General features: G+C 37.2%; 1 protein-coding gene across 2 annotated transcripts in view; it reads left to right on the top strand.

The window, feature by feature from the left end:
• Positions 1-8,078, top strand: part of LOC127424006 (peregrin-like) — a 34,785-nt gene extending 26,707 nt beyond the window's left edge. For both annotated transcript variants that reach the window (XM_051668757.1, XM_051668758.1), the window contains exons 12-16: positions 1,224-1,371; positions 3,453-3,583; positions 3,668-3,783; positions 4,103-4,257; positions 7,234-8,078. In XM_051668757.1, coding sequence (XP_051524717.1) covers positions 1,224-1,371; positions 3,453-3,583; positions 3,668-3,783; positions 4,103-4,257; positions 7,234-7,417 — 734 coding nt within the window. In that variant the 3' untranslated portion in view covers positions 7,418-8,078. The remainder of the gene's footprint in view (positions 1-1,223; positions 1,372-3,452; positions 3,584-3,667; positions 3,784-4,102; positions 4,258-7,233) is intronic.
• The last annotated feature ends 4,903 nt before the right edge of the window (positions 8,079-12,981 follow it).

Here is a 12,981-nt window from a genome sequence, read left to right on the forward strand (position 1 = left end):
AAAACAGAAAAATCCATTCAGACTGAGACGCATTATGAAAAATCAGGTTATAATCACATTGCAAACTACCTACAAATGTGGTTTGGATCAGGCTTGTAAAAATCAGATTTTTTTTTTTTTGTCTTTTTGTCCTGTTCAGACTACAAAAACCTAAACTGATTTGAGTCAGATTGGCCAAAAAATCAATAAATCAGATTTTTTTCTGCCTGTGTGAAGAAAGCTTTAATGTTGTATGCTGTTTTACTTCTCAAGTTAATATATCTTGTTTTAGGATGAAAATGATCCATTTAAAATGAAAATGATTTTTTAGCTCTGTTCACATTCTGACTGAATTACTATAATTACGAGATGACAGTTCAGCGATTCTACTTGGAGCCGGTTTTTTTTTTTTTTTGTCTCTGTGGCAACACTCATAGTGTCAAACGGATCCTTATGTGGCCTTGTTGTTAATGACCACAAAATATTGAATCACTATATTATTCACCTGAATGTTCTTGCAGTATGTTTAAGAACAAAGAAAGCGCTCCTTTAAAATCTGACGCATATCAGACAGAAAAATGTTAAACAATCTCTAACCGTTGAAGCTGCTGCCATTTTGGTTCTTTTTATGTGACGTCATGACTGTCATGTCGGTGCTTTCATAGTAATGAACGGTAATTCTGACATGAAGTGAACACACTATAAAACCTAATGAACTTGCTGTCTATTACCTACGTAGACAGCTATCTTCCAAGGCAGCATACTTGTTAAAATGGAACCTTATAAGTAACTGATTTGGAGCGCTCTACATAGGCAGCAATAATGCTCCTCACATGAAGCACACTAAAGACACAACACACAATTGATTCCAATAGAGTTTGATGTTAGCATGTTGCTAAGCAAACAACAACGCAATATTCTAATAGAAATTCATAGCACAGACAAAAAAGGTTGGGTAAAAAAAAAGATAAGTGCATGCAAACACGTTCGATGACATCAAACCTGACGCGATGCATCGAGGTGCCATTTTTTTTATCTGCACGCAAATGACATTATATAGCAAAGGGCAAGATTTTAAGTTGACTTAAATTTCAGTCTGTTCCTTACACAAAGATACTGTGTGACTTCAGAAGACTTGAAATAAATAAAGCACCAGTTGCATGGACTACTTTTATGGTGCGTTTGGAGCTCATTGGTACTACGTGGAACAGTTCTTTCATGTTTATTTTGTGTTCCTCTGTCAGATCTTCACAGTAATGGTTTTGGTGGCAGCAGTCAGCCGGTGACGGAGAGTTTTCTGGTGTACAGGAACGAGCGCAGTCTGCCGCGCTCCAGCTCCGATTCTGAGTCCACCAGCAGCAGCAGCAGCAGCGCAGCATCAGACAGAACCAGGTACAAACACACACACTCATTTCAGAGGTCTGGCTTTAGAGCACTATATCGTTGGGAAACTTCATTCATTTAAAGAATAAATTCATTAGTAGTGTTCATTTCAATATGTGTGTACATATACTGTAAAATGTATATATCCATTATAAAAATCCAAATTATTATGTTCAGAACTGTTGTGATTTAAACAAAGAGTGAGATAAACCATTTCAGTATTTGTGTTAAAAATTATTTCTATAAATTTGTCAAAAATTACGACTGTCCTGCAGTTGTGACATCATTTCCATCACAACAAACATTTTTGCCCCAATAATGTTTTTTCAAAAGTTAGTGTACTTGTTAATCATGTGGACAAAAGTATCAGTGAAGAGATCGCTTGAGATGAAATATGAGACAAAACAAAGAAAAATCAAGGGAAATATCACTTTTTATTTGCTGTCATTTCTAGTCAAGTTTTCATTTTACCAAATTGAGTGTGAAAATATGATTAAATTGTGTGTATTTAGGATACATCAAATGTTAGCTATTAAATTAGTCTCAGCAAGACAAAGAAGTCGATCGTTTTATTTGAAAAGTGTTAAAAATGTCATTTCCATCAGCATCATTTCCAGCACAGAATTCTATTAAACACAATACAGAATTTGAGATGAGCTGGAAATGAATGACATAAATCTCCTGTGATGCAGAAACACACACTGTTGGACATTGTTATCATTTATATGCACCAGTATAAAAGTACAAATATACTGCAATTTATACCGTTCAGGGACTAAAAACTGTTTAAGGAACGAAAATGAAAACTGGAAGTAAATTTTCAGAATTAGACCACTTCCTTTTGTTTCTTTTTAGTAGAACATGAGCATGTTCTTTGTTTCTGAAAGAAACCACTAGTTTAAAAAACAATGTAAAAAAAAAAAAAAAAGTAAAAAATTTGATCCACATAAATGTCTTAAGTGGCCAAATGAATATTTGAAATATTTTGGGGGATATTATATATTAAGAAAACATTTATTTGGGGCCTGGGTATCTCAGCGAGTATTGACACTGACTACCACACCTGGAGTAGCGAGTTCGAATCCAGGGCGTGCTGAGCAACTCCAGCCAGGTCTTCTAAGCAACCAAATTGACCCTGTTGCTAGAGAGGGTAGAGTCACATGGGGTAACCTCCTCGTGATGGTGATTAGGGGTTCTCGCTCTCAGTGGGGCGCGTGGTGAGTTGTGCGTGGATCGCGGAGAGTAGCATGAGCCTCCACATGCTGTGAGTCTCCGTGGTGTCATGCACAACAAGTCACGTGATAAGATGCACGGATTGACGCAATTGAGTCTTGTCCTCCGCCACCCGGATTGAGGCAATTAACCGCACCACCATGAGGACCTACTAAGTAGTGGGAATTGGGCATTCCAAAATTGGGAGAAAAGGGGATACATTTTGTTTCTTTTTTTTTTTAAATACATTTATTGAAAAGATGTTACTTTATATAGGTTACTGTATACTCTGCTTATGATTTCTATCCTGACAATTCCCCCACATGGGAAAAAAAAAATGAATCACTTATTTTGTGTGAGGCAAGTCCCTTATTGTCTTGTTTCTCTTGTAAGATTTGGCAACACTACAATTGGTATTTCACCCACCCTTAGCACATAGTACTGTCATTTTAACATTATTAACTGTTCTTTTATTTCATTCTGACCGGTTACCATGTTGAACGCCAGAACTGAAAAAATATTGTTTCTGCTCAGAATGGACCAAAATGAAAAACATTCTGTTCGTGGTCCCTGGTATATATATATACACAGTACATACGCAACTTTAAAGCTGTTGCTATTGAAGTTTGAGACACAATTAAAATATCTACTCAGGAGTCGAGAGATGTGCTCTTTAGGATATTCACGAAGTAGCTTTTATAGTGCCAGCAAAATCAGCACAAGAATGTCATGAAGAGTTTTACTCCCAAACTCTTTACTCACATCCAGTGATTTGTTAGTCGATTCGACGAGATCATTGAAAAGAACTGGTTCAGTAGAATCATTTGTGTTTGAATCAGGCATTGCGTCTTGCTGATGCTTTCACTGTGTTTCCACAGCACTCCCTCTAAACAGGGCCGTGGCAAAGCGTCGTTCTCTCGCTCTGCATTTCAGGAGGACAGCAGTGAGGAGACGTCTGGAACAGAGAACGACTCCTACTCCATGGGTGGAGGCCGAGGAGTTTCACACTGTATGTACAGCAACACACGCACGTTAAATGATCCTGCATGTGGCATGTTCATGAGCTGATGTGTGTGCGTGTGTGTGTGTGCAGTGGTTCGGGGCAGGGGCCGCTCTGGCTGCTGGATGAGCTCAGATGACTACAGTTCGCTGGACGCTCTCGATCTGGTGTGGGCCAAGTGCAGAGGATACCCATCTTACCCCGCTCTGGTGAGTTGCAGACTGCTGAGTGGTTTGGACCAAAAGGCCAATAATTGAGGCATATGTATGACTGACAGTTTCTAAAATATTAAACCACGCAATAAAACAGATCTCAGTACTTCACTTGTAATAAAGCGAATGTGTGTGCACCATGTTCCGATTCACCAAGAGTTTCTTGTGCCCTCTCTAATGTTGATAAAGAGTTGTGAAAGCCCATAAACACAATACAGACGTGCTGTTGCTGTCTCTGACCAGCAGAGGGCTGCTCCAGTCCATGTGTGACTGTAATTGTGATAATCAGTTTTGACCCGTCACATTCTGCCCTCAGATCATTGATCCTAAGATGCCGAGAGAGGGTGTGTTCCACAGGGGTGTCCCAATCCCTGTCCCACCGCTAGAGGTGCTCAAACTGGGAGAGCAGATGACACAGGAGGCACGAGAACATCTCTTCCTAGTGCTCTTCTTCGACAACAAGCGAACCTGGTTAGTTACACACACACACACACAGTTCCTTAGCTATCCAAATTGGGTGTGTACACTCAGTCACACCCAAAAGTGTCTTCTCCTAGAGGTGAGTATGTGTGTCAAAAATGTTCACACAATTGAGAGTCAGCTTTTATTTGCCAACTCTCATTTTTCATTACTTTCTTGATCATTTCTCATTCTGAGTGTTCTATTGATATAATACTACATTATCAAGATTAAACAGGGTCCAGAATGAACTTTTTGACACATCTGCCTATCCCGGCTGAACTGAGAAAATGTACCAGCCAGAACTAGTTCTTATCAGCCTTGAAACTTTTATTATTAAAACTTAAATTATTTTTTATTTAAAAAAAAAAAAAAAAAATCTGACGAAAATAGGATTATTTAGCTGTTTTTCCTTGCATATTAGTGACAAACAGTGCAGATTATTGTGTCGCTCACACCTGCCACAAAAATATGACGATATATGATTTTGTTTGTCTTTTTTTAATTATTTTTTTTATTTTTTGTGGCTTAACCTCGTGTGACCCCACGTCCTTCTGTGTAGACTTTTATTTTGGCTTCACTTTATGCAATGCATCATTTAAACGGACTGATCTCAGTTCAGGACACTCTGGGCTGTCAGTAAAGGGTTAAACTTTCTACATACGGAGTCATGTGACAAAACAACATCGAACGATCACAGCAGAGTTTGCAACAAAACTACTTCTGGTAAAAAAGCTCATTAAGTTTTGACATTGAAACCTGTTTGAGTCAAAAGATTAGAGTCTCTAGTTTCAACTGATATGCCATTTTAAAAATGTGAGCGATTTATCACGAAATGGCACGCTGTTAAACACAATGACCACTGACATGGACTATAGTGCTAGTTTTTCATTAAAAGTCCCAATAAAATTTACTGTGCATTAAAAATAAAAGTTACTTTCAGAGGCTTTATATGGAGTTAGGATGAAAATAAGGTGCCATTCAAACTGTTCTGAGACCAGTGCAGACAGACAGCACACTGGAGGTGAAGTCATTCACTAAATAGGGAGCAAGGGAGCATCCTATAGCTCTCGATGCAGCTAAGTGCATTCACTCCTAAAATCTGATCAAAAGTTCAGTTTTAGGTTTGAATCAGAATTAATTATGCAAATGTCTGATTGATAAAATGCTTCAGCACTTGATATCACTTGTTTGTTTGACAGTGCAAAGAAAGAGAATGTACTGCCAAAGTAGAAAAAAACATTGTCCCATAAAAGTCAAATCATTTTTATTTGTGTAGTTTTTCATTTTTTCCCCAAAAAGCAGCTTTACAGAAAATCAGCGGTAATGTTTGTAACGTCTCAAAAACATGAATATTCAACACTCCCTGGAAATAATAATAATAATAAACTATTTGATTTCAAAATCTGACTTTCTATAGCTTGAAATTACTTAAAATTTCACAACTTACTCCTGCTGTTCACATATGTGGACATCAATTTTTAGGAAAACTATTTGCTCTAGAATTATTTTTTTCTTCTTTATTAGATCCTACTAGTTACAAATCAAAAAGGGAAATGGAAAATTCACACAACAGTCACGCTCGGGTCTCAGGAGGATAATGTGGGGAATATTCCATGTGTTGAAAAGTTCCAAAGGGGAAAAGAAAGCTGCTGATGTTAAATTTTCCACTGCGTCTAGAGTCGCAACAGATGTTTTCTTTTAGTTGATGATTTATATGCATTTAATCACGTCTTATGCTACCAGTTAAAAGTTTGGACACATTGGCTGAAGTTATGTTTATCATGATTTTGAAGCATTTTGATCTCAAGGATTATGCTATTGTAGACACATATAAATTGTGCCTACATGTGAATTTCTTTATCCAGCTTATTTTTAAAAAGGAGACGTCAATCATACAAGGGGAGTTTTGAGTTGTTTAACATGCTTTGGTCACTTCATAATTGTTAAACATAAATTCTTTGTGTTTATGACTTTATTATTCTAAAATGTGGTAAATAGGAATAATACAGAGTGAGTAGGTGTGTCTGAACTTTTTCTGGAAGTGTATATCGGCAAGAGTCTGTATCATTTTAAATTTGATTAACGTTGCAGTTCCTAGTAAAACGGTTCCAAGTAACTGTTTTATTAACTCATCAAAGCCAATTTTAACTTGCATTTGGTGCTTGACAAGTGTTCATTTCAGACCTTGTAATTGACTATATATTTATCTTTGTCAACACAAGAGGGTTTGATATTGAGGTGTTGTAGTCAACAATTCTCACATTCTCATGACCCACTTTGACTCTCTCATGTGAGAGTTTTACAGCTGTCAGCATCACTGAACATCCTGTGCTGAGAGACACAGTGAAATAGGACAGAGGAAACCATCATGAACATGCATCTGAGAGATGAAATTAGGCGTGAAACAATACAGGGCTGAGTCAGGCCAGCATTTTCACTGGCCCCACCACAATTTTACATGATCTCTTTAATGAGGGAATGAACTACAAACCCATGAAGCATTGCAAATGGTGGAATCATAATATATAAAATTGTTGATTACAAGTATAGAAAAAAAAATATTTTAATTGTTGCAAAATATTCTGATTTTTACAAATATGTAAGTAGTGTAGGGAGAGCGAATCTATTGCATCATTCTCAGTGCATCGTGGGAGTGAGCGGAGCTTCAGAGCTCTTTTGCGCTTTGTTTAATGCAATTCTCTGGTTGGTGGATCTTTCTCCAGGATCATGGGTAATGTAGTTCTTTAAGACTGTTTTGCTCTATTTGTAACAACAATGTTCAATACATCACACAAAAGCAAATGTTTGAGTTTAAGGTGTAGAAACACAGTATATGATTAATGAATATAAGATGTAGTGACAACACAGCACTGGCCTGAAACTATCTCACACTGACCTCAGACCAGCCGTCCTTATTGTTGAGCCCAGCAAGAGCATGATGCATGGCACAAAATGAGTCCTGTGTAAATGTGTGTGTGTGTACAGGCAATGGCTGCCGCGCTCCAAACTGGTTCCTCTCGGTGTCAATCAGGATTTGGATAAGGAGAAGATGCTGGAGGGTAGGAAGTCAAACATCAGGAAATCTGTTCAGGTGGCGTACCACCGTGCCATGCAGCACCGCAACAAGGTCCAGGGCGACCCCAGCAGTGATACCAGCGACAGTGACTGAACACACACATGCGCCCACACACATCCAACTGAAAGAACTACAGAAAGAGATGCATTTACACTGAAACATAGCACAAAATTACTTCCTTAATCAGTATTTTTTACCTTGTTCTCCAATTAAAATATCTAAACATCCTTAAAATAAAATAATTTACTTTTAGATGCAAATTTGCATAAGATATTACATGTTTTTGTACTCCACTGCCAATATACAGTTGTGCTCAAAAGTTTGCATACCCTGGCAGAAATTGTGAAATTTTGGCATTGATTTTGAAAATATGACTGATCATGCAAAAAAACTGTCTTTTATTTAAGGATAGTGATCATATGAAGCCATTTATTATCTTACTCAGTATCTAGCCTGCTCATTGCATCCACATGAGAGCTAACAAACTCATTGACTATTTATACACAGACACTAATTGCAATTTAAAAAGCCACAGGTGTGGGGAATTAACCTTTAATTGCCATTTAAACCTGTGTGTGTCACCTTGTGTGTCTGTAACAAGGCCAAACATTCAAGGTTATGTAAACTTTTGATCAGGGCCGTTTGGGTGATTTCAGTTACCATTATGATTTAAAAAGGAGCCAAACAACTACGTGATAATAAATGGCTTCATATGATCATTATCTTTAAATAAAAGACAGTTTTTTTGCATGATCAGTCATATTTTCAAAATCAATGCCAAAATTTCACAATTTAGCCAGGGTATGCAAACTTTTGAGCACAACTGTATATATATATATATATATATATATATATATATATATATATATATATACAGGCCGATCAGCCACAACATTAAAACCACCTGCCTAATATTGTGTAGGTCCCCCTCGTGCCGCCAGAACAGCACCTACCCACATCTCAGAATAACATTCTAAGATGATATTCTTCTCACCACAATTGTACAGAGCGGTTATCTGAGTTACCGTAGACTTTGTCGGTTCGAACCAGTCTGGCCATTCTCTGTTGACCTCTCTCATCAACAAGGCATTGCTAGACAAGGCACAACAAGAACTGCCGCTCACTGGATGTTTTTTGTTTTTGGCACCATTCTGAGTAAATTCTAGAGACTGTTTTGTGTGAAAATCCCAGGAGATCAGGAGTTACAGAAATACTCAAACCAGCCCGTGGGGGACCTACACAACATTAGGCATGTGGTTTTAATGTTGTGGCTGATCGTTGTGTGTGTATATATATATATATATATATATATATATTATAAGCATATATCTAACAAATTGAGTGGCCAATCCATAAATGTTAAAATACTCACTGTTTCAAAAGTATTGACACAAGATGTAAACAGTATGCATGTAAACATGATTTAAGTGTGATAAAATCACTTACTAACCTTTTCTGAGTAAATTTACAGCCAATTTTACATCTTAGTAGCCATGATGATGTAATGTCAATAAGCCCTAAAACTCTAAAATGACTGTAAAAATTATGTTTTAAACAACTTTACAGCTCAAATAATACACAAGTTTTAACAGAAGAATTCATGTAAGTACTTTTACAAAATTAGGCCCCATTGAATTCAATTGTAAGTGCCTCACTGGAACCTCGAAGAAGGGATGTTACATAAATAGATTTTTTTTTGTTTTTTTGTAATCAGCATTATGCCACAAATGCTGTTGATTGAGCTTAACTTTTGTTGAATCAAGAATATTCCTTTAAAACAAGATACATTTACTTGAGAATCAATTAATAGCATAAGATTAAGACTTGTTTTCTCAGAATGATATCTTTCTTACTCCACTGGCATAATTGGGGACAGAATTGTCATTTTTGGTAAATATCTTATGTAATTTTGCCTATGTTTAGAGATTTGAACTGGGATACAAACAAAAAAAGATTAAGAATTTTTTACATCCCCCTACAGTAAACTAGAGACAAAGATGCATTTAAACTAAAACACACACACACACACTGTTATGCTCTCTACTCTGGTGCTAAACTGCTTCAGGCCTGATGTTGAAGGACGTGTCCTCAGGATGTGTGTATGAACGTGTTCACTGATTAAATGCACCTGTTTGCGACTTTTTCTGGTGCAGCCAATAATAAAGGACAAATACGCAGTTCATGATCCTCACACTACTGCCAGTATTCAATATTTGAAGAACACTTTGATAGATCTCTGCTTTCCACTTTTTACAATGCTTGTGAAACCACAACCCCAAATTTAGCACACCTAAACCATGTGCTCTGCTGATCATGTGTGTGTTAACTTGTGTGATAATTCATGCACTGTTAAGTGGGGCTGAAACGAACAGCATGCACTACATTTTGTGCAGAAGATGCAAAAAATTTCAAAAGAAATGTGGTAATGTATTTATTTGTTCTTCCAAATGAGACAAACCTTTCTCTTCCCATAAACGCACCCACACACACCCTCAGCTCGTGAATCGGTGTATCTGTTGGTGTTTGTTGTGTATATTTCTCGTGATCTGTATTGTTTCTTGAATGAATGCTTTGATAACTAAATGTCTGGTCATGTGCCAGTTCTGTTACTGTAGAACTTATATTACAAAATACATGCGATAGACTTTAATAAAAAGATTTGAGTTTTGTACATTTGTTTCGTGAGTGCAGAATCAACTTGTGTAATGAGTGTGAAATGAGAGTTCAAATCTTTTGTGGAATTTAAATAATTAAACTGACTGGGTAAGATAAGAACTTGATAAACATCTTACTTTAAATAAGGTTAAGAAAAAAGTAAAAACATGATGACCGCAAGGAAAGATTAAGAGAATTTGAGAGAATTTGTTTTCTGAAATAGTGTTGCAGTCAGTTGCAAAAAGTTTTGTATTCCCTCCTAATAAATTAACCAAGGTGTTACTACAGGAATATTTTAGTAACCATGATTGTAATGCATAGGTAATTTTGTGTTTAGTGTGGTTTTACCACAAATATCATAGTTTAACTACAGTATATGGTTTCTGTATCAGAACCATGGTTAATTTTTGGAAGGGTTAACCATGGTTTTTCTACAGAAAGCATAGTTAAACTATGGTATTTGTAATAAAACCATAGTAACCACAGCATTTACCATGATTTTGGCTACAGAAACCATATTTTAACCATGGCATTTAAGGTAAAACTGCAGTAATAAAAATAATCATTCTGCCAAAAAAAAAGTGATAGTTTTACTATAGTAAAACAATGGTTCATTTGTAAGACAGACATTCCCTTTCAAGTTGGTCACTGTGTCAGAAGCTGATGCTAAGGGACCTCCTTGCAGGAGTGACGATCTCTATATCCCATAAAATCACTCCAATTTCAGTGGCTGATGCCACTCACTCACACAAACACTAAACACCATCAGGGTAACACGTGTGAAATTAAAATAATGCAGTAAACATGTAGAGACGGCGCTCGTTGTCACTCACACAAACACTAAACACCATCAGGGTAACACGTGTGAAATTAAAATAATGCAGTAAACATGTAGAGACGGCGCTCGGTGTCACTCACACAAACACTAAACACCATCAGGGTAACACGTGTGAAATTAAAATAATGCAGTAAACACGTAGAGACGGCGCTCGGTGTCACTCACACAAACACTAAACACCATCAGGGTAACACGTGTGAAATTAAAATAATGCAGTAAACACGTAGAGACGGCGCTCGTTGTCACTCACACAAACACTAAACACCATCAGGGTAACACGTGTGAAATTAAAATAATGCAGTAAACACGTAGAGACGGCGCTCGGTGTCACTCACACAAACACTAAACACCATCAGGGTAACACGTGTGAAATTAAAATAATGCAGTAAACACGTAGAGACGGCGCTCGGTGTCACTCACACAAACACTAAACACCATCAGGGTAACACGTGTGAAATTAAAATAATGCAGTAAACACGTAGAGACGGCGCTCGGTGTCACTCACACAAACACTAAACACCATCAGGGTAACACGTGTGAAATTAAAATAATGCAGTAAACACGTAGAGACGGCGCTCGGTGTCACTCACACAAACACTAAACACCATCAGGGTAACACGTGTGAAATTAAAATAATGCAGTAAACACGTAGAGACGGCGCTCGGTGTCACTCACACAAACACTAAACACCATCAGGGTAACACGTGTGAAATTAAAATAATGCAGTAAACACGTAGAGACGGCGCTCGGTGTCACTCACACAAACACTAAACACCATCAGGGTAACACGTGTGAAATTAAAATAATGCAGTAAACACGTAGAGACGGCGCTCGGTGTCACTCACACAAACACTAAACACCATCAGGGTAACACGTGTGAAATTAAAATAATGCAGTAAACACGTAGAGACGGCGCTCGGTGTCACTCACACAAACACTAAACACCATCAGGGTAACACGTGTGAAATTAAAATAATGCAGTAAACACGTAGAGACGGCGCTCGGTGTCACTCACACAAACACTAAACACCATCAGGGTAACACGTGTGAAATTAAAATAATGCAGTAAACACGTAGAGACGGCGCTCGGTGTCACTCACACAAAGACTAAACACCATCAGGGTAACACGTGTGAAATTAAAATAATGCAGTAAACACGTAGAGACGGCGCTCGGTGTCACTCACACAAACACTAAACACCATCAGGGTAACACGTGTGAAATTAAAATAATGCAGTAAACATTAAACTACATCAAATATAACACAGAACACCCCATGTACATAACGGATATTAAAAATAAGAAGAAATACATAACTGTTCCCATTAAATATAATGAAATATGATGGGTCATGCAGAGAATAGTGGGAATGCCGATTATTGTTTTTTTACTGTAATTTTAGCAATAATTTACTGTAAAAAGTACATTTACTATCTTAAGCATAATGTAAATTTTTACCATTAATTATACTGGAAAATCATAATTTTTACATCTAAAAAAAGTTAATATTTGTTAATCAATTAATGTTTTATTTCTGTAGCATTTCTACAGGCTTTTACCATTGAAATTACAGACATTTTTTTTTTATACAGTGTACTGATTTATACACACTAGGACAATGCCCACTAGCCAACAGGGAAATTAAATACCATTAACTTAACCACCCCTTCATATTGAAAAATAGGAAGTAAAGATAAGAATAAATAAACCATTTATGGTTCAATATTAAGACCGTGACACTAGCCATCCTGGGTAGTGAAACAATGTCCCCTTCGCACCCAGTGGGAAGGAAAAGAGCCCAAATACAATGACACTAGCTGATAGGATAGAAAAACATTGCTCACATACTCATTTGCACAAAGTTGGACTAAAGAATAAGAGAAAGTGATCCTACACCAAACACTTAATACGATGACACTAACCAACAGGATAGTGAAGCATTGAATAAACTCCTCTTTGCATTCAACATAATGTGAAGAGAGCAAAGGATGAGATGGTCACAAGACCAACAGTCTGTACAAGCAATGACACTAGCCATCCGAGTAGTAAAACACTGACCGAAAACTTCCCTTCAAAATAAACTGTGAACAGGTAAAAGACAGCCCGGAGAAGAGACCACACCATCATATAGGCCAGTGGTTCTCAGTGTTTTTGATTCACACCAC

This window comes from Myxocyprinus asiaticus, chromosome 33, assembly GCF_019703515.2.
Source record: "Myxocyprinus asiaticus isolate MX2 ecotype Aquarium Trade chromosome 33, UBuf_Myxa_2, whole genome shotgun sequence".
Classification (NCBI taxonomy): domain Eukaryota; kingdom Metazoa; phylum Chordata; class Actinopteri; order Cypriniformes; family Catostomidae; genus Myxocyprinus; species Myxocyprinus asiaticus.